Source organism: Natrix helvetica (assembly GCF_964273705.1).
Source record: "Natrix helvetica genome assembly, chromosome: 12".
NCBI classification, from domain to species: domain Eukaryota; kingdom Metazoa; phylum Chordata; class Lepidosauria; order Squamata; family Natricidae; genus Natrix; species Natrix helvetica.
This window is the reverse complement of record NC_138556.1, coordinates 18,309,618-18,327,924: the sequence shown is the minus strand read 5'-3', so window position 1 is coordinate 18,327,924 and position 18,307 is coordinate 18,309,618. Positions and strand designations below refer to the sequence as shown.

Below are 18,307 nucleotides of genomic sequence, written 5' to 3'. Positions count from 1 at the left end.
CTCGTTACTCACTGGGGGTTGGTCATGTTGAACGATGAAACCAAGGGAGGACTTCTCTAGCCGTTTCCAGCTCCTCAGTCATGAATCGGTGGCATCAGGAGGGGAAAATCCTTTGGAAGGGAAAAAAGAAACAGGGAATAAAACGTTGTGAATTAAGTGGCAAAACCTCTTTATGTACCAAAGGCATAAAAGCAAATCCCGGGCATGAACAAGCCTTAGGAATTCTTTTAACACGTAAGCAGGTTGGATAGGTTTTAAAATAAGGTGAAACGCAGCCGCCACTGCCTCGCCAAGGCAGGACTCAATTGGTGGGTGAAGATTTTTTTTAAAAAAGTCATTCCTTCTTTCGGTGTCTGGGAGTTGACATTTAGGATGAATAGGCTTGCGTGTCGATAAGGAAGCTGCAGAGAAGCAGTGAGCTAGCATTTAATCCTAATCTGCCTACATCAGCAAAGGCTGAATGAGTCTTTCTTCCTACTTGGGGATACTGTGCGACACCGAAGGTCTTCGGCGCTCATCTTTTTCTTCCCAAGGGATTGCTTCAGAAGATAAAAGAAAGTATTTTTTTCCTTTTCCGGAAACCTTGCCAAAAATCACGGCTTTGGCTGAGTTTCTAAGGCTGCTTTCCAGATTCTTGAACCGAGTTTATTACTCGTCAAGCAGAATGCTGGAGAAATTCAGGTGTCAAAACCATCAAACGACAGCCCATCCAGGAATCAGGCACAACAGGTCCCTGAAACTGATGTGCCGAGACTCTTCTTATACGGGCAGTCCTCGACTTACGACAGTCCGTTTAGTGACCATTCAAAGTTTCGACGGCCCTGAAAAAGTGGAGCCACACTTATGTTTTTCACACTTGTAGCATCCCCACGGTCTCTTGATTTTACATTCGGATGCTCACATTTATGACGGCTGCAGTGTCCCAGAGTCGCCGCGATTCCCCCTTTGCGGTCTTTCCATTGAGCAAACTCAACGTGGAAACCTGGTTCACTTAACAACCATGTTACTAATTTGGGAACTGCAGCGATTCTCGTAACAATCGAGGCGAGAAAAGTCGAAAAACGGGGGCAAAACTGTCTTAACAAATTATCTCATTTAGCAACGTACGTTTGGAACTCAGTTCTGGTTGTAAGTCGAGCAGTTCCTGTTTTGATGCCGAAAACTGGTCACATCAATCACTACACAGACAAACCCAGGAAAGAGTGCAGAGAAGAGCAACAAAGAGGATTAGGGGACTGGAGGCTAAAACATACGAAGAACGGTTGCAGGAACTGGTTATGTCTAGTTTAATGAAAAGAAGGACTAGGGGGGACATGATAGCAGTGTTCCAGTATCTCAGGGGTTGCCCCAAAGAAGAGGGAGTCAAACTATTCTCCAAGGCACCTGAGGACAGAACAAGAAGCAATGGGTGGAAACTAATCAAGGAGAGAAGCATCTTAGAACTGAGGAGAAATTTCCTGACAGTGAGAACAATTAATCAGTGGAACAACTTGCCTCCAGAAGTTGTGAATGCCCCAACACTGGAAGTTTTAAAGAAGATGTTGGACAACCATTTGTCTGAAGAGGTGTAGGGTTTCCTGCCTAGGCAGGGGGTTGGACTATAAGGCCTCCAGGGTCCCTTCCAACTCTTCTATTCTATTCTATTCTATTCTAAATTGTTTACTCAGTAAATATGTTTAGATGCAGACAACAGAGCTCAAACCGAACAAAGAACCGATGCCAACTCTACTCTTACGGCCTGCAGCTGCTCTTACGTGTAAAAGTCTTGCACACATTGTCATTTTAGAGAGGTCCCATCGTCTGCCAGACAGAATCAGAATGGATCAATACTAAACATTCCCTAACAAATCAAATCCACTCAGTGATAGAAGAAAGAAGCACCCAGCTCAAATGCCCTAAGATCAGGGGTCAGCAACGTTAAACACTCAAAAGAGCCACTGGGACCCATTTTCCACCAAAAAAAAAACCCACCAGGAGCCACAAAAGTCTTTCCCACGCCTGACCATTTCCTGAGCAGCCACAGAACTAGCATATATGTAGTTGAATTAAACGTTCTGTTTTCTTCTGAAACTTTTCTTTTCTTGGATTGATCCATGGTTGGCTTACCAGAGGTCGAAAAGTTCAATCAATCGCATGCCGGGGCAGGTGTGACACATTGGCGGTTGTGACGCATATTTTGAGTGACAGGGAGCCGCAACCGAGGGACAAAAGAGCCATGTTGAGGCTCCAGAGCTGCACTTTGCTCACTCCTGCCTTAAGACGAAAAGGGCACAGATTAGTTGCAAATGAAAAGAAAACCAGAAAATTACCAGGGTGGGGAGTGGGAGAACAGGAAGGAATAACAAGGGAGTCAAGATTTTCAGGATTTTATTTTATTTTATTTTTAAAAAAGAGAACCTAGAATGACTTTATTGTCACTTTGAATGTACCCCAATCGGCATACGTGAAAATGAAATTTCGCTGCATGCAGCGCTCAAAGGATCACCGCCTCCAATGTACACTACATAAAGACGACAAAACAAACAAACAAACAGATGCAAAATTACGCATATACCCACATTTATTATATGACACAGAGAAACACCACCGTCCAGTTCGGAGGTAAGCATGCACACGGAGACAAAAACGAGCGTTCTTAAGGATGGCACGAACGCGATGGCTGAAACTTACAGATTGACCCCAGGGGTTTTAAGACGAATGTGCTTTTGTTGTGCAGGAAGTCCTTAACTTACAAGTTTGTTTAATGACCGTTCAAAGTTACGACGGCACTGAAAAAAATGGGGACTTAGGACCATTCTTCACACGGATGACTTTTGTAGCCTCCCCATGCTCATGGGATCAAAATTCAGACACTTGGCAACTGCTTCACACTTATGACCGTTGCTGTGTCCTAGAGAATCACGTGGTCCCCTTTGGCCACCTTCCTGATAAGCGAAGTCAATGGGGAAGCCAGATTTGCTTATTGACCGGGTCACTAACTTATTAACCGCAGTGATTTAACCACGGCGGTGAGGAAGGTCATAAAGCAGGGGTGTCCAAACTTGGGAACTTTAAGACTTGTGGACTTCAACTCCCAGAATTCTGGGAGTTGAAGTCCACAAGTCTTAAAGTTCCCAAGTTTGGACACCCCTGTCATAAAGAGAGGAACAAATCTCGCTTGACGAATGTCAACCACGGAAACTTTGGGCTGAGCGGTGGCCGTACGTGGATCGTGAGAAGGGAAGGACGTTTAGAAGGGAAAGCTGATGGGAGATCTGGCCACCCAAAGCCAGTGGGGTGGATTGTGCTCGCCTTATCTTTTGTTTGCACTTCCAAAAGAGGATTGCACAAAAACCAAGGCTCGGAAACACACCTTCCTCCCGGCCAGTGGAAAGGGGAGTGCCCTAAAAGAGGAGCCACCATGAGACACGGCCTAACAACAGAATCTGAGCAGCTAATATTCTGTCCCGTGAAGTTTTTTAACCACTGAAGGCCCCGGTCGTCGGTACTTGAGGCAGACAAGAATTCCTGACTTCCATCAAGCATTCATCATCCCAAGAAGAGGCTTGACAAACTTCTAAGTGTGAGTACGAACGACTTCTGAGTAACTACAAGCTTAACTGCAGTGGGAATTCCATGCTGGAGGCGACCCGTCGTCGTTCTTCCTTGAATAAAGTAGGGAGTTACAAAAGGAAGGGAAGCCTTTAAGCAGCTTTTCTCTTTGTGTGTCTTTAAACATTTTTGTGGCCAAACTTCGCCCAGGGGGATATCCCCGGAAATCCTGCGGTTTTGATTTGCATCAAATGCGAGCTTTCTCTGAAGTCATACCTGGGTAGTGGGAATTATTCAGAGGAGTTTGATATTTGTTCTGTGACGCAATCCTGATGGTCACTGTGCACAGTCCAGCCAAAATGTAAACATTATCCACTTTTTTTTTGTATAAGAACTTTGGAACATTACAATATGTGATTGCTCAGTGCATCAGTGCAATTTCAAAATGCACCTTGGTAGTAACCGAAGGCAAGAAGAATGTGGAGGGTACAGTTTTTTTGTTGCCAAGTTAAAAGTTCTCTGTATGTTAGGAGCAGACAACAGATTTGTTACTCTGGATGTTTGCTTGTAGTGCATCTAAAAGCTCGTATTTTAATCTAATCAGCAGGGTAAAAAAAAATTCAGTTCATAGAGCTTAGCCATGCTTTAGAGAGGGCAGAAAAAACTTGGGAGAAACTTTCTTCGACAAAGTTTCATCTTATTCAAAATGTTCCCTATCACCTCCATTTTTTTGCACAAGAAACAAATAGAATAATTTACAAGAAAAACAAACTATTTTGTGTTCCACTGATCTTGGCTTACAAAACTATGGTTTGTAGAGGCTTCAGGAATGTTGTTTATTTGTTAAATAATGTTGTAAGAGGCTTTGAAGTAGGAGAGGCACTGATTTGCAAACTTAATGGGGGAAATGTTGACTTTCCAAAATGTCACTGAGCTATGATTACCCACATTATTTGGCACCGAGCATGTCCCTTAGACGTTTGGAAACGGCAAGCCATCGACATGGCAATTTCCTTCTGCTTGTTTATTATGCTCACCTGTTATGTTTCTGTGCATACCGTATGTTCAATTGGCAACTGAGAGCAATAGGAGAGCTGACACTCTCGTTTGTTTCGACAGAATTTCTTTGTCCTTTGCTAGTTGAGTTTTTCTTTTTTTAAAAAAAAAATTTAAAAAAATTATTTACATATACGTATACTGAAGACAGTGTGATTGTCCTGGCATTTCACTTGCCATAAAAAACAAAGTGAAAACAGATAACATATATACTGCTTAAACAATGCAAGTGTTGTACATTTATTTTTGACCATCATATTCAAATACCACAATATATATATATATATATATATATATATATATATATATATATATATATATATATATATATATATATATATATATATATATATATATATATATATATATATATATATATATATATATATAATCTCATTCCAGATATCCCTTCAGAGGAGGAGATAATAAGGAAGATACTAGTCTGTCCAGAAATGGATAGACTAATGTTAAATATAAAAGACAAAGGAGAGACAGAATATTATGATACATGGAACAGATTCTATCAATGGTTAGAAGCACGAGGTGGAAGTCGGAATATTTCCAGTGCCGATGTAACTTTGAACGGTCACTGCTGTAAGTCGAGGACTACTTGTTATGGTCACCCTATTTAAATCAAGGCAACCGGGCCAAAGTTTGGCAAAACTGAGAGGTTTTATTACTTATCCAAGGACTGTAACTTCTTCAATCAAAATGAAAATTTCGGTAGGTCTGTGTGGCAAGAGTTGGTTCTTTCCGACAGCTCTCTGCCTTCCCAATTTTCTTTTTCACTGAGGACGTTAGTTGAATGACTTAACAAAACCTCTCCGTTTTAGTAAACTTTGGTTCAGTTGTCATGACTCAACCTTTTAAGATACTTTTGGCCTGAATGGCTGAATCCGTTCTGACCTGGGCTTCCCCAGCAGCACGAAGCCGAGTCCTCGTCCCGATAAATCCTTTTTAAAAAAATTACTGTGAGTTCCTCTCCAGCAAAGTCTTTCCTCTCCCGCAGTCTTTCGAGATAGTTCCCAATGACCGACCTTTTATCAGGTTTGGAGAGTGGCCAGGCCGAGATCTTTCAGACGGGCGCAATACTTGGCGAGAATGCAGGCATGAACTAATTGTCTCCTGCAAACTCCACTCCCCTTTTGGTCCTCTTTTATTTCCTCTGAGAGGGGTCATTCATCGTCCACCTGTGGCCTTACTCGCAAGTCGACCCCTGTTCTTTAGCTCTTCCCTTCATCTGACAACTCTGCGCATGCGCACACTGGGAACAGGCTCTTACTCTGAAGGCAGCTGATAACTGTCAGACGGCCGTGGTCCCCTCTCTGCCTCCGACACAGAGCCCTCGTTCGAGCCCTCCCCAGACTCCAGGACTGGCCCAGGCTCCTCCCCAACCTCCTCACTGTCCGAATCTGCTGCCAGCTCTGCTGGCCGTGGGCTGGCCTCAACAGAATCTTCATTTATCCCAAAGGTGCTTTTTTTTTTTTCAAGAGGGAACTGGACTTTCTGGTTTTTCTTTGAAGGGGTTTCGCTTCTCATCCAAGAAGCTTCTTCAGCTCTAAAGAAGCTTCTTGGATGAGAAGCAAAATGTCTTCAAAGAAAAACCAGAAAGTCCAGTTGCCTCTTGGGGGGAAAAAAAGCACCTTTGGGACAACCATGGCTTGGATGACCGAGAATCTCCAGAGACGAATCTTCATTTAAACCATCCTGTTAATGGGACACCTAACCAACCATCTTCTCTCCAGACCAACTCATGTTGCAGTTTAAGTCTGGGTGACAAATCTGTGTTTAAAGCAGAGGGTTTGCAAACAGCTACCGTTGCTCCTCCTGGGATCACATATGGCAAAGCATTTGCCAGGCGAGATTTGAATAATGAATAAAAAATGTGGCAACCCTTCCCTTGCCTTGTGCTTTGAAGGTCTCGGTGCTCTACTGCACAAAAATTACAAATACAACTCTACTCACAATTGGAGCTGTGCACATGCCTGGGCCTGCCACTCACATGCCCTCTTTTCCCACCAGGCCTGCCCACCCCCCCCAAGTTGGGGACTGCTCTCCTAGGCATTCTTACAACCCGAAGTTCTGAGAAGTGGTATGTTATGACTGCGTACCAGATGTTCAGCAAACAGTTGAACATTTATGGTGGTTTGCAGCATCCTATGTGAGCAGGGGGTTTGGTGTGAACAACTAAGAAAGCAGGGTCGACTTAGGAGTAAAGCCACACCTTGGAGGTGATTGGCCCCTCCCGGAGGAAACAAAAGAGGAGTGAATGGGGAGGGGGCTTTTGCAGGAAACAATTTGTTCACTCAGTTGTTTCAAGAGTGGAAAGTTCTGTTTGCGACTATAAGAGACTCTGTGCCAAGTGCTGCCTTGCCCTGCGTTTGGAAACTAGTTATCTGGCAGCTCTCTGAGCGAGATAAGGTTCGTGTGGATAAATATTCCTTTGAAAGACTGTTTGCTAAGCTTTGCTGACTGTGAATGAAAGGAACTCACAGTTGTGTAAATAAAAGGGGTTTTGCCGGGACCAAGACTCTGCTTCTGGCTTTTTAAGGAAGCCTGGGTCAGAACAGGGTTGGACTAGAAGACCTCCAAGGTCCCTTCCAACTCTGTTATTCTATTCTATATTCACATGACCATGATTTATGACAGTTCTGCCAAAAAAACCACACCTTTATTTGTCAAGCGTCCCAAAATCAGTTCCCTGGAAGGTTCGTCGTAACACAGAACAGTCTCTAAGTGACCCATTGTAAGTCAAGGGCTACCTGTATTATTGGAGAATAATGAAAGGCTGAGGGTTGTTTTCGGAGAATCTATCCTTAACTTGTTCTTTTTGTTTGCTGTGGGTTTGCTGCTGCCAATCTCGGCATTCCATCAACCCTCAGAAAACCTTCTTCTTCTTGTTACCCAATGCCATTTAGCTGCCTCAGTTTCTCTTCCGGTGAACAGCAAGAGGGGGAATGAGGGAAGCCCAGTGAGCAAATCACTTTCCTTGGTAAGGGCGGTTCATTCTGGAAGATATATATTGCTTTTCTCCAAGCAAAACTAGAATATTGAAATGAAGCATATTGATTCCCAGAACATGGAATAACCTTGCTAATTGGGGCGTGATGATGAAGTTTTCACAACTTAAAAGCTGTGAAAACCTGATCATGACCCAATTAGCAAAGTCTAACTGGAGTTAATTGACTCATTAGTTATTTGGGCAATGTGTAATGAATGGCAATGGAAGTGGCCAAAATAGTTTTTGAATGCATAGCAAGAATCAATATACACACACACACACACAGACGTACACATCAGAGTTGTTACTTTTGTTTTCAAAGATAAAGAAAACTTGAAAGGAATATTTAAATCATCAGCATTGCTTATTGTTCCCCAAATAATGAGGGAGGTAATAGGATTCAGGATGCTTAGGCAGCTCCGGGAAGAATAAAAAGCTGGAAATCAAAAACTTCTGAAAAAATATCTTAAAAGAAACCTTATACAGGTATAGTTCTCGCCTTACGACCACAACCGAACCCAAAATTTCTGTGGTTTAAACGAGACATTTCTTAAGTGAATTTTACGATCTTTCTTGCCACCGTTAAGTGAATCACTGCAGTGGTTAAGTTAGTAAGACGGTTGTTAAGTGAGTCTGGCAACGGTCACAAGTATGAAACAGCTGCCAAGCGCCTGAATTTTGATCACATGATCGTAGGGATGCTGGAAAGGTCGTTAACTGTGGAAAATGGTTCTAAGTCTCTTTTTTTTCAGTGCCGTTCTAACTTTGAACAGTCACTAAATGAACTGTTGTAAATCGAGGACTGTCAATTCATCCCATTTGGTCCCAAAGTTGATAATTCTGGAACTTCTAGGATGATTTTGCAGCCTCATCTGTAGAACTGAAGCACAAAATGTTATTTGCGACGATTTGCTCAGGAGAAGAAACGTGTGTGTGTGTGTGTGTGTGTGTGTGTGTGTGTGTGTACACCTCTTTCTCACCCTTCCCTTAATACCTTTAGAGTCACCTAGTGGAAAGAGCCACACAAACACAAACCGTCCCACGTGCAATGGGGGACAGAGGTTGTAATAAATTTCAGTAGTAGTTGGCAAGCGTTTGGGAGATTTTTTGGGGGGGTTGCCAGTAGCAACTGATATTTGCGGATGTAAGTGAAAGGCATTTTTCTTCTGGGGATTTTAAGAGAAAGGAAGGAGGCTGAAAAAAAAAAGGGGGGGGGAGAAAGCTTTTTTATTTTTTACTTACCCCCAAAATGCATTTTTCTCAAAATAGAATTTAGTTGGCTTTTCTGTTAACGTGTTGAGCAAAAAAAAAGAAAAAGCTTCACATTCACATAGCTACATTAGCTTTGCTTGTACTATTAACAAGGATAGATAGAAATAGAGATAGATAGAGACAGACAGACAGACAGACAGGGATCGATCGATGGAGATAGATGATATAGATATAGACAGACCGAGATAGGGATAGATCAATGATTGATGGATGGTGATGATAGATAGATAGATAGATAGATAGATAGATAGATAGATAGATAGATAGATAGAGATAGATAGATAGGAGAGAGAGAGACAGGATGGATGGATCTAGGTAGGTAGGTAGGTAGGTAGGTAGGTAGGTAGGTAGGTAGGTAGGTAGGTAGGTAGGTAGGTAGATAGATGATATAGGCAGATAGAGATAGGGATAGATCAACGATTGATTGATTGTGATAGAAGATAGAAAGAAAGAAAAAGATAGATAGATGAATAGATAGATAGATACAGATGCTAGATAAATGATTGTGATAGAAAATAGATAGATAGAGAGACAGACAGGATGTATGGATGGATGCAAATAGATAGGTAGGTAGGTAGGTAGGTAGGTAGGTAGGTAGATAGATAGATATAGATGCTAGATAAATGATTAATTGTGATAGAAGTTAGATAGATAGATAGATAGATAGATAGATAGATAGATAGATAGATAGATGATAGATAGATGATAGATAGATAGATAGATAGATAGATAGATAGATAGATAGATAGATAGATAGATAGATAGATATTCCAAAGCATCATTCCTAGAACTAAAGGGAAGGTACCATTTCTGGCAACCTAGGGCATCTTCCATATCATAATGGAAAAGAAAACACTGGCAGTGTCTCCAGATGGTACATTCCAGATGTATGGGAACTAATTTTCAAGACTCCCAGCCAGCATCAGAATTTGGGCAAGTGAGTGTAAAAACTGCATTTCTTCACCCTTCCTTTTAGTATTTCAACAGAACTACCACCAATCGGTATGGATCAGTGTTTCTTATAAACTTCAGCAACTTTTAAGGTGCGCGGATTTCAACTGCCAGGTCTGCTGGCTGGGGAATTCTGGGAGTTGAAGTCCACAGGTCTTACAATTCCCAAAGTTGGGACACCCCTGCGACAGACAAAGGAATTAACTTTGGGGTTTTAGGTTATATTTTCTTGGCTGGTTATGCTATCACTCAGTGAACTTGCCTGAAACTTTTTCTTTTTAATCCTGCTGTTATTATTTATTTAAAACCACCACAGGGAAAGTTGAAGTCTTGATAGCGAGAGGGTGACTGCAGTAAGAGCAATGCCCACTTTGGTGCAACAATTTTTCCCCCTGCCAAGGAAGCCTCAACCTTCTCCGTGTTGCAAAACCATAACAATGGGACATAGTCTCTTCCCAAAATGTCTTTGCAGGTACAGAAATAACCTTCACAACTTTCCAAAAACATCGTAGCCTCTGGGGGGAGAGGAGAAAGCTGTTCCCGCATTTCTGCCTGAAATCAGCTATTTTTCCTATGTTTGATCCGGAGACCCCATTCCTTAAGGAAATAGAAAGCTCACATGCAGTTCACATTTTCAAATTATTATTATTTCTTTTATTCAGTAAACATGAAACTCAGCCAACTGAACATTCAAAAATGCATCACAACTACCACTGACTGGTGCTAATGGTTGATACAGTTTGCTGCCAGCGTCCTAGGGATCAACCAAGGACCTTCTTAAAATATAAGGTGTTCCGAGTAGCGCAGTTTTTTGCAGTTCCGCTGGTGTTATTGCAGGAAGCTGCAATTTGTTGATATATCTTGTAAAATACTTGGACATGGTGCCATGTGCCCCGATGACAATGGGTATCACTGTTACATGCTTCATCCATAGCCGTGTAGTTTCGATGGCCAGGTCGCAATATTTCATGATTTTTTCTAGTTCTTTTTCTTTGACTCTGGCATCTCCAGGAACAGCAAAATCAATAAACTGTACCCTTCGGCCCTCTACAACCGTGATCTCTGGCGTGTTGAGCTCCAAATGACGATCCGTTTGTATTCGAAAGTCCCACAAGATCTTCACCTTCTCATTTTCGGTAACTTTTTCCCCTTTCTCTTCCCATGACTTTCTGGATACAGGCAAATCACATTTTTTACATAATGACCAGTGGATTAATTTAGCAACTCGGTCGTGTCTAGCTTTGTAATCAGTTTGTGCGATTTTGCTGCATTCACATATGTGAAACAGTTTCAACTTTGTCGTTGCATAGTCGGCAGTTTGGATTGTCAGTGGATTATTATTATTATTGTTATTATTTTTAAAAAAGCCATATTGCATGTTAGAAAACGGTCCCCTGATCCAATTGGCATTGACTGAAGTTGAACTTCAAAAGCATAAAGCTACCGCTTCAATGGAGTTAGGCTGGAGAACTACTACCTTGTCAGAATACTTGTTTTTTTTAACATCACAAACACTGAGTGCCAAAAATAATTACACAGATTTCAAAGACTGCTATCCCTCTATTCCCTGGAAGAAGGAGATTAGGACAGAAAGGGAATGCTGAGGGTAGAAAGACTATTGTGAATGGAGAATATGAAGATATGCCAAGGTCAAAAGGTGGCTTTTAAAAATAGATGAGTACCAGGCTAAATGGATCCATCCATACTCAAAGCATTTCCACATCTCCATGCATTCCACCCCTATAAAAAGTGACCTAAGATGAGACTGCTGATCCATGATGATCATCTAGGATGGACACATTCAGAAGCAATCTTTATGTCCATAACTCTGCTAACAGCAAAAGAAACTCCTTTAAAGCATTTTAAAGTTATGCAATATATTGTTGCATGGCAGGAAGTTGCAAAAAAACCTCAACAATCATTCCAGGGAATTTCAGAATGGAACAGAAACAGAATAAGAGAGTTGGGAGGGACCTTGGAGGTCTTCTAGCCCAACCCCTTGTACAAGCAGGAGACCCTCTACCATTCCAGGCTAGTGGCTGTCCAGTCTCTTCTTAAAAGCCTCCAGTGATGGAGCACCCATAATTTCTGGAGACAAGTCATTCTACAGATTGTCCTGTCAGAAAAAATTCTCCTTAGTTCTAGGTTGCTTTTCTCATTGATAAGTTCCCATTCATTGTTTTCTCTCCTGCTTTCACAGGCTTTGGAGAATAGTTTGATTCCCTCTTCTTTGTGGCTGTCCCTCAAATATTGGAAGTCTGCTATCATGTCATCCCTACTCCTTCTTTTCACTAGATTAAAGGTACAGGTTCCCCTCGCGCATATGTACTAGTCGTTCCCAACTCTAGGGGGCGGTACTCATCTCCGTTTCAAAGCCGAAGAGCCAGCGCTGTCCGAAGACGTCTCCGTGGTCATGTAGCTGGCATGACTCAACGCCAAAGGCGCACGGAACGCTGTTACCTTCCCAGCAAAAGTAGTCCCTATTTTTCTACCTGTATTTTTTATGTGCCTTCGAACTGCTAGGTTGGCAGATGCTGGGACAAGTAACGGGAGCTTACCCCGTTACACGGTGCTAGGGATTTGAACTGCCAAACTGCTGACCATTTTGCAGGAAACGAATTGTTTGCAAAAGCCCACTCCCCATTCGCTCCTCTTTTGTTTCCTATGGGTCGAAGTGGAACCTTCTAGGTGCAATTGTTCTTCTGTATATAAATAAAATGGCTCATATATTAGGAATGGTTGATCAGATCAAATCTCAGGACAGCTAGATGTAATCTATTCATCCATCCATCCACCCACCATATCTACCTACCTTATGTGTCTATCTATCTACTGTATCTACTGTATCTACTGCATCTATCTATCATCTATCTATCTATCTATCTATCTATCTATCTATCTAATCTATCTATCTATCTATCATCTATCTATCTATCTATCTATCTATCTATCTATCTATCTATCTATCTATCTATCATCTATCTATCTATCTATCTATCTATCTATCTATCATCTACCATATCTACCTACCTACATATCTACCTACTGTATCTGTCTATCTACCGTATCTATCTACCATATCTACCGTATCTACTGTATCATTCATCTACCATCTATCTATCTATCTATCTATCTATCTATCTATCTATCTATCTATCTATCATCTATCTATCTATCATCTATCCATCCATCCATCCACCCACCCACCTACTTACTGTATCTGTCTATCGATCTACCGTATCGATCTACCATATCTATCTACCATATCTACCTCCCTACCTATCTTAACTTCTGCAATTAAGTAAATTATTATATGGATTGCATACTAGTTTTATCTGCATGGAGACAAAGCTCTTTGCCCACAATTACTTTTAAAAGATTTGAACAATTTTATTAAAGAATGGTCAGCCAATTTTTTTTAAAGGAGCAAACATCTCACATCCAATGGATACTTGCTACTCCTATAAGCATATTTACTGTGAAGTAACTTCATTTGATATAGTGGATTTTCAACTTAATCAATGTAACTTCATTGTTTTGAAAGATACTTTGTTCTATATAACCCAAATAGAACTGTTACTTGTAACTCATTGTATCCTTACTATGGTAGACTAAATAGTTGACAAAAATCCTTTTAAAAATATTACAAATAATAAACGTAGTTTGAATGCTCAGAAGCACACAAAGAAGAGAATCCTAGGGATCTGCAACAGGTGAATAGTACATGCACTGATTTCATAGCTATCCGTCAAAATAACTGCAAACTGTGCACCTTTTAAAAGACTCCCAGCTAATTCATCATAAAATCAACCCCCCAGGATGGTTTTGTTAATTTCTCGGATCCCGACAAGTTTGGGAAATCAGAAATGTATCCTTTTTCAGAGATGTTCCTTCCGAACAACCTCTACCCTTATATATAAATGAAGGCGCAAATCATCCAGGCCCAAAGTATCTAAAAAGGTGAAATCCTGGCAACTCGTAAACTTTAATCCGTTTGCCGGGATTTCATCTTTTTAAACCTCTATCTCCTTTCTTCTACTAATGGGTCGAAAATGACAAGGCTCCTAAGAATGTATATAGCATCTTGGCAAATGTTCAAGCCTCGAAAACCAAGTCTTTTGCTTAATTAGAAAAGTTCTCACCCTCATCCTGTCCCAAACTCATCAGCCAAAGCTTTAGCCTCAAAAAACGCAATTAAAATAATATCTCCGAGGTTAAATCTTTTCCATGCCCTTAGAAAAAAAGATTAACAAGAAAAAAAGATTAAGGCCTCGACAGACAAACCCCACCGATGAGTGGATAGGAGCATAGCTCAATTTCAAATTCAGAGTGTCAAGAACGCAAAGGAAAGAACTGTTAACGTTTCAACATGCAGAGAGAGCGATTCCTACTCATCCTTTCGGTCGACGGTACCTCCTGTTATTCTCTTTGAGATGCACTATCTCTATAACCAGAATATCTAGTCAGGGAAACAAATTGAGGACACCCTTGGGAAAAAAAGCTCATCTTTTCTCTTGCAAAAATATAAATAAATAAAAATAAACGCGCGTTTATAGACATTTGGAACTCAAAGGAGTATAATAATCGGCGCGCTTTCTTAGGCTCCCCTAGGAATCTACGACTTTAAAAATAAAAAATTCAGAGATGCACTGCCCTCATCTTCACCTCTGCACCGCGTTGCATGAGCTGGATGGGAGAAGATAGATGCTTTCCTGCACATGGGAAGAGCATGGATGAGAAGGACAGGAGATGGGAGGGAAAATCCCACACAGATCTTCCTAGGAGATAAAAGCCTGTTTGGAGGAAAAGTTGTGGGAGAGCTCCGGTGGGTGACTTTATCCATGGGGTGGGGGGGGAGAAACCTGCTCCTTCCTCTTCCTCCCCTCCAATACGCCATGGCTCTTACTCAGCTTTTTACAGGCGGGATGCCCTGCTCTTCAGCACAAGGTGTCTCCCCCTTCCCCTTCCTGAGCCCCCTCCCCTTACATGCCTGCCCCCCCTCCCCATGGCCCAGCCTTGAGACAGGAAGGACCCCTCTCGCCCAAGCCCAGAGGTACTGGTGCCCAGCAGGAGCACTGGGGTGGGCGAAAGAGAGGGAAAGAGGGCAGGTGGGATGCTCTGCTGGGGGCTGAGAGAACCCTCTGCTCCTCTTTCTCCTTCCTTCGTCTCTATTCCTTCCTTCCTTCCTCCTGTCCCTTCCTTCTTCCCTTCCGCCTGTCCCTCTCCTCCTTCACCTTCCTTTCTCCACTTTCCTGGTTGTCATTCCCATTTCCTTCCTTCCTCCTATTCTTTTCCTTCCTTCCTCCTATTCCTTTCCTTCCTTTCTCCTATTCTTTCCTTCCTCCTATTCCTTTCCTTCCTTCCTCCTACTCCTTCTTTCCTTCTCCCTCTCCTCCTTCACTTTCCTATTCTCCCTTTCCTCCCCCCCTTCCTGGTTGTCATTCCCATTTCCTCCCTCCCTCCCTCCCTCCCAGCCCCTCATTCCAATTTCCTCCCTCTCCTACTCTCCCCTCCCTCCCTCCCCCTCCCCCCATGCCTTGCAGGATTCCTCCCGGGTGGCCTCGGGATCGGGGACCCCAGCGCCTCCCATTGCAGCAGGTGAGCACGTGCCCCTTTGCGGAGGCCGGGCTGGGGGAGAAGGGGCAAGGCGGGAGGGGCAAGCACGAGCCAGGGCACCCCCCCACCTCCACCCCCGGCCCGGGGGACTGGGAGGCCGATGGAGAGGTACCTGCTGCTGCTGCTGCTGCAACCGAAGTTCCTCCTCCTCCTCCTCCTCCTCCTCCTCCTCCTCCTCGCCGGGCTCCGCTCTGCTGCAAGAGGCAAGCGGGCAGGCGAGGGAAGCGAGCGGGCGCGCGCATGCGTGTTCTATCTCTCTCTCTCTCTCCCCTGAGCCTCCTCCGAGGGCGCGCGCCCGGGGCCCCTCCCCTCGAGGGGCGGGCCCGCTCCCTCCCTCCGCCTCCTCCTCTTCCCGGGCATGAGCCTCGCTCTCCCCCCTCCTCCTCCTCCTTCCTCTTCCTCCTCCGGTCGCCTTGGAAACCGACCCGGCGGAGGAGGGAGCGCGCGCAGGGATCGCCCTCCCCATCTCTCGCGTCACGTGACGCCGCTCGCGCTCGGGCGCCGGCCAATCGAAGCGGACGGACGAGTACGGCGGGGAGGGGAGGGAGTTTGTAGTAATAGTACGGGAGGGGGAGGAGGGGGGGGAAGGGGTGGAGTCCGGAAAAGGGGAGGGCGGTGCTGAGGGGAGGGGCTTCCTGAGTGGGGGGAGGGGAGAAAGGAGTGAGGCGGGGGAAGTTGTGAGGGGAGGGAAATATTGGGATTCTATGTCATTTTAATCGTGTCATTAATATGTGTTAATAAAATTTCTATTAGAATTATTTGTATTTAATATTAATATTGATCGATATTGTATGTATATGTGTATATATATATATATATATATATATATATATATATATATATATATATATATATATATATATATATATATATATATATATATATATAATTATAATTAATTATAATAATGTAATATAATTTATATTATATTATATTATATTATATTATATTATATTATATTATAGTATATTATATTATAGTATATTATATTATAGTATATTAATAAAAGTCCCATGTTCTTTTATCTGTGTTCTTAAAACACAGAAAACATTTTATACACAATATATAAAATATCTTTTTCTTGCAGGTGTGACACTAATATTAATAATGCTTAAAACACCTAGTATCTAATCTCTCCATATAAAATGCGTAACATTAACTAGTGTTATCTAATGTTATGTATGGCATAGATAATGTGAATAATCTATAAAATATAGGCAGAATTTTGTGCATTACATATTTTATTTATCATTTTTTAAAAACCGCCCATGTACCTCTAAGTGCGGCATAGGAACCAATGATCTTTTTGTGGTTGACAATAAATACATAATAAAAAAAAGTAATAATAGTGGGAGGAAGGAATTCCTTCACATTCACATTAGGTGGAAGGAATATTAGGTTTGCAACCTTGAGTTATTTATAAAAACAATAAAGGCATGAGATATAAATAAGGAAGGAAGGAAGGAAACAAAGAAAGAAGGAAAAGAAAGAAAGAAAGAAAGAAAGAAAGAAAGAAAGAAAGAAAGAAAGAAAGAAAGGCTATCTAATAAAACCCCTGTATGGGATCCATGGAGATATAAATAAAAAGAAAAGCTATCTAACTAACCCAGTAAAACCCCTGTATGGGATTTTATATATATAAAATAAAAAGCTACCTAATAAAACCCCTGTATGAGATCCATAGAATCACCAAGAATTGGACAAGATTAAATGGATAGCATCTTTATCGTCAAGGAAAACCCAATACAATGCAAAATAAAAGCCCCACAGAAGCCAAGCAGTCCTGCTAATCTAAACTGATATACTAATTAAAAGACAATAACAATGGGATTAAAACAGAGCGACAAAAAAAAAATAGCTTGGGAAAATGAAAAAAGATAACAAAATAAGAAGCAGAAATAGGATTAACTGTAATAGCTAGATTTCGTTATTGGGACAACTAATCACCTCTCAAGATAAAAGGCCAAAATGGGTTCCTTCAAAGGGGTTGAAACACTTCATAGCTATGACAGAATAGTTCAGATTATATTCCGAGATAGAGGTATAAACAGTTTTATAGTGCACTTGTTATCATGTCTAGTTTTATTACAGAATTTCAGGATGGATGGTAGCCACGCAACAAAGCTTGTTTTGGTGGCCATGATGTTTCAGGTCTCCTTGTTGTGAAATGTTATGTTTTCCATAAATGCTAATGCATTTATGGAAATCTCCAACAGTCGTTTGCCCCAATTAATTCTTTACCTGAGGCATGAAAATGAATAAAATGCTATAAAAAGAATAGCGGTTAGTCATGTTTTAGACATGTGGATGGTGCAATGTTTAAGCAAACATGGAAAATTCTGGCCAAATACACTTTACGGTGAAAAGAACAAAGGGATGGTATAGTAAAAAGTGGGTTTTTTAAAAACAACAACTGGAATTTATTATGCAAACGAGAATGATTAAAACTGCTACATTCATGTCAGCATTCAGGACCTGTATGAGTATTGGGGACTATAGTATCAAGTAAAACAACAGACGTGTTTGTTGTGGTTTATTTTTTTACTTCGCTACATATAACAAAACTGATTTATTTATAAATAATGTAACTTGCATTGGAATATTAGAAACAATGTTGAATAGCAGGCCATAAAATGATGAAGCATTTGTGAAATGAGAAAACACAACTGAGACTGTCATTTCTTGTGATCTGTAACAGCATCATAAGAAACTTAAATTGCAAGGCAAGTTGATGCAAAAAGAAATCTTTTATACCGAGTGTAAGACTTGAGTTTATAGCCCTTGTATAATTTATAAGAACATCTCTGGGGAATCTTCTAAGCCAAGATATGCATTTATTTATGCCTTCATTAATTTCTAATATCATGCATTCATTTTGGC

General features: G+C 41.7%; 2 protein-coding genes across 3 annotated transcripts in view; one reads left to right on the top strand and one right to left on the bottom strand.

Moving 5' to 3' along the window:
* Positions 1 to 15,647, bottom strand: part of TMEM266 (transmembrane protein 266) — a 46,476-nt gene extending 30,829 nt beyond the window's left edge. Inside the window, exons 1-2 of the mRNA XM_081964996.1 lie at positions 15,540 to 15,647; positions 13 to 110 (exon numbers count right to left, since the gene is read on the bottom strand). Coding sequence (XP_081821122.1) covers positions 13 to 26 — 14 coding nt within the window. The 5' untranslated portion in view covers positions 27 to 110; positions 15,540 to 15,647. The remainder of the gene's footprint in view (positions 1 to 12; positions 111 to 15,539) is intronic.
* NRG4 (neuregulin 4) overlaps positions 3,332 to 18,307 on the top strand; it is a 37,888-nt gene continuing 22,912 nt past the window's right edge. For both annotated transcript variants that reach the window (XM_081965010.1, XM_081965009.1), the window contains exon 1: positions 3,332 to 3,562. The gene's annotated coding sequence lies outside the window, so the exon portion shown is untranslated. The remainder of the gene's footprint in view (positions 3,563 to 18,307) is intronic.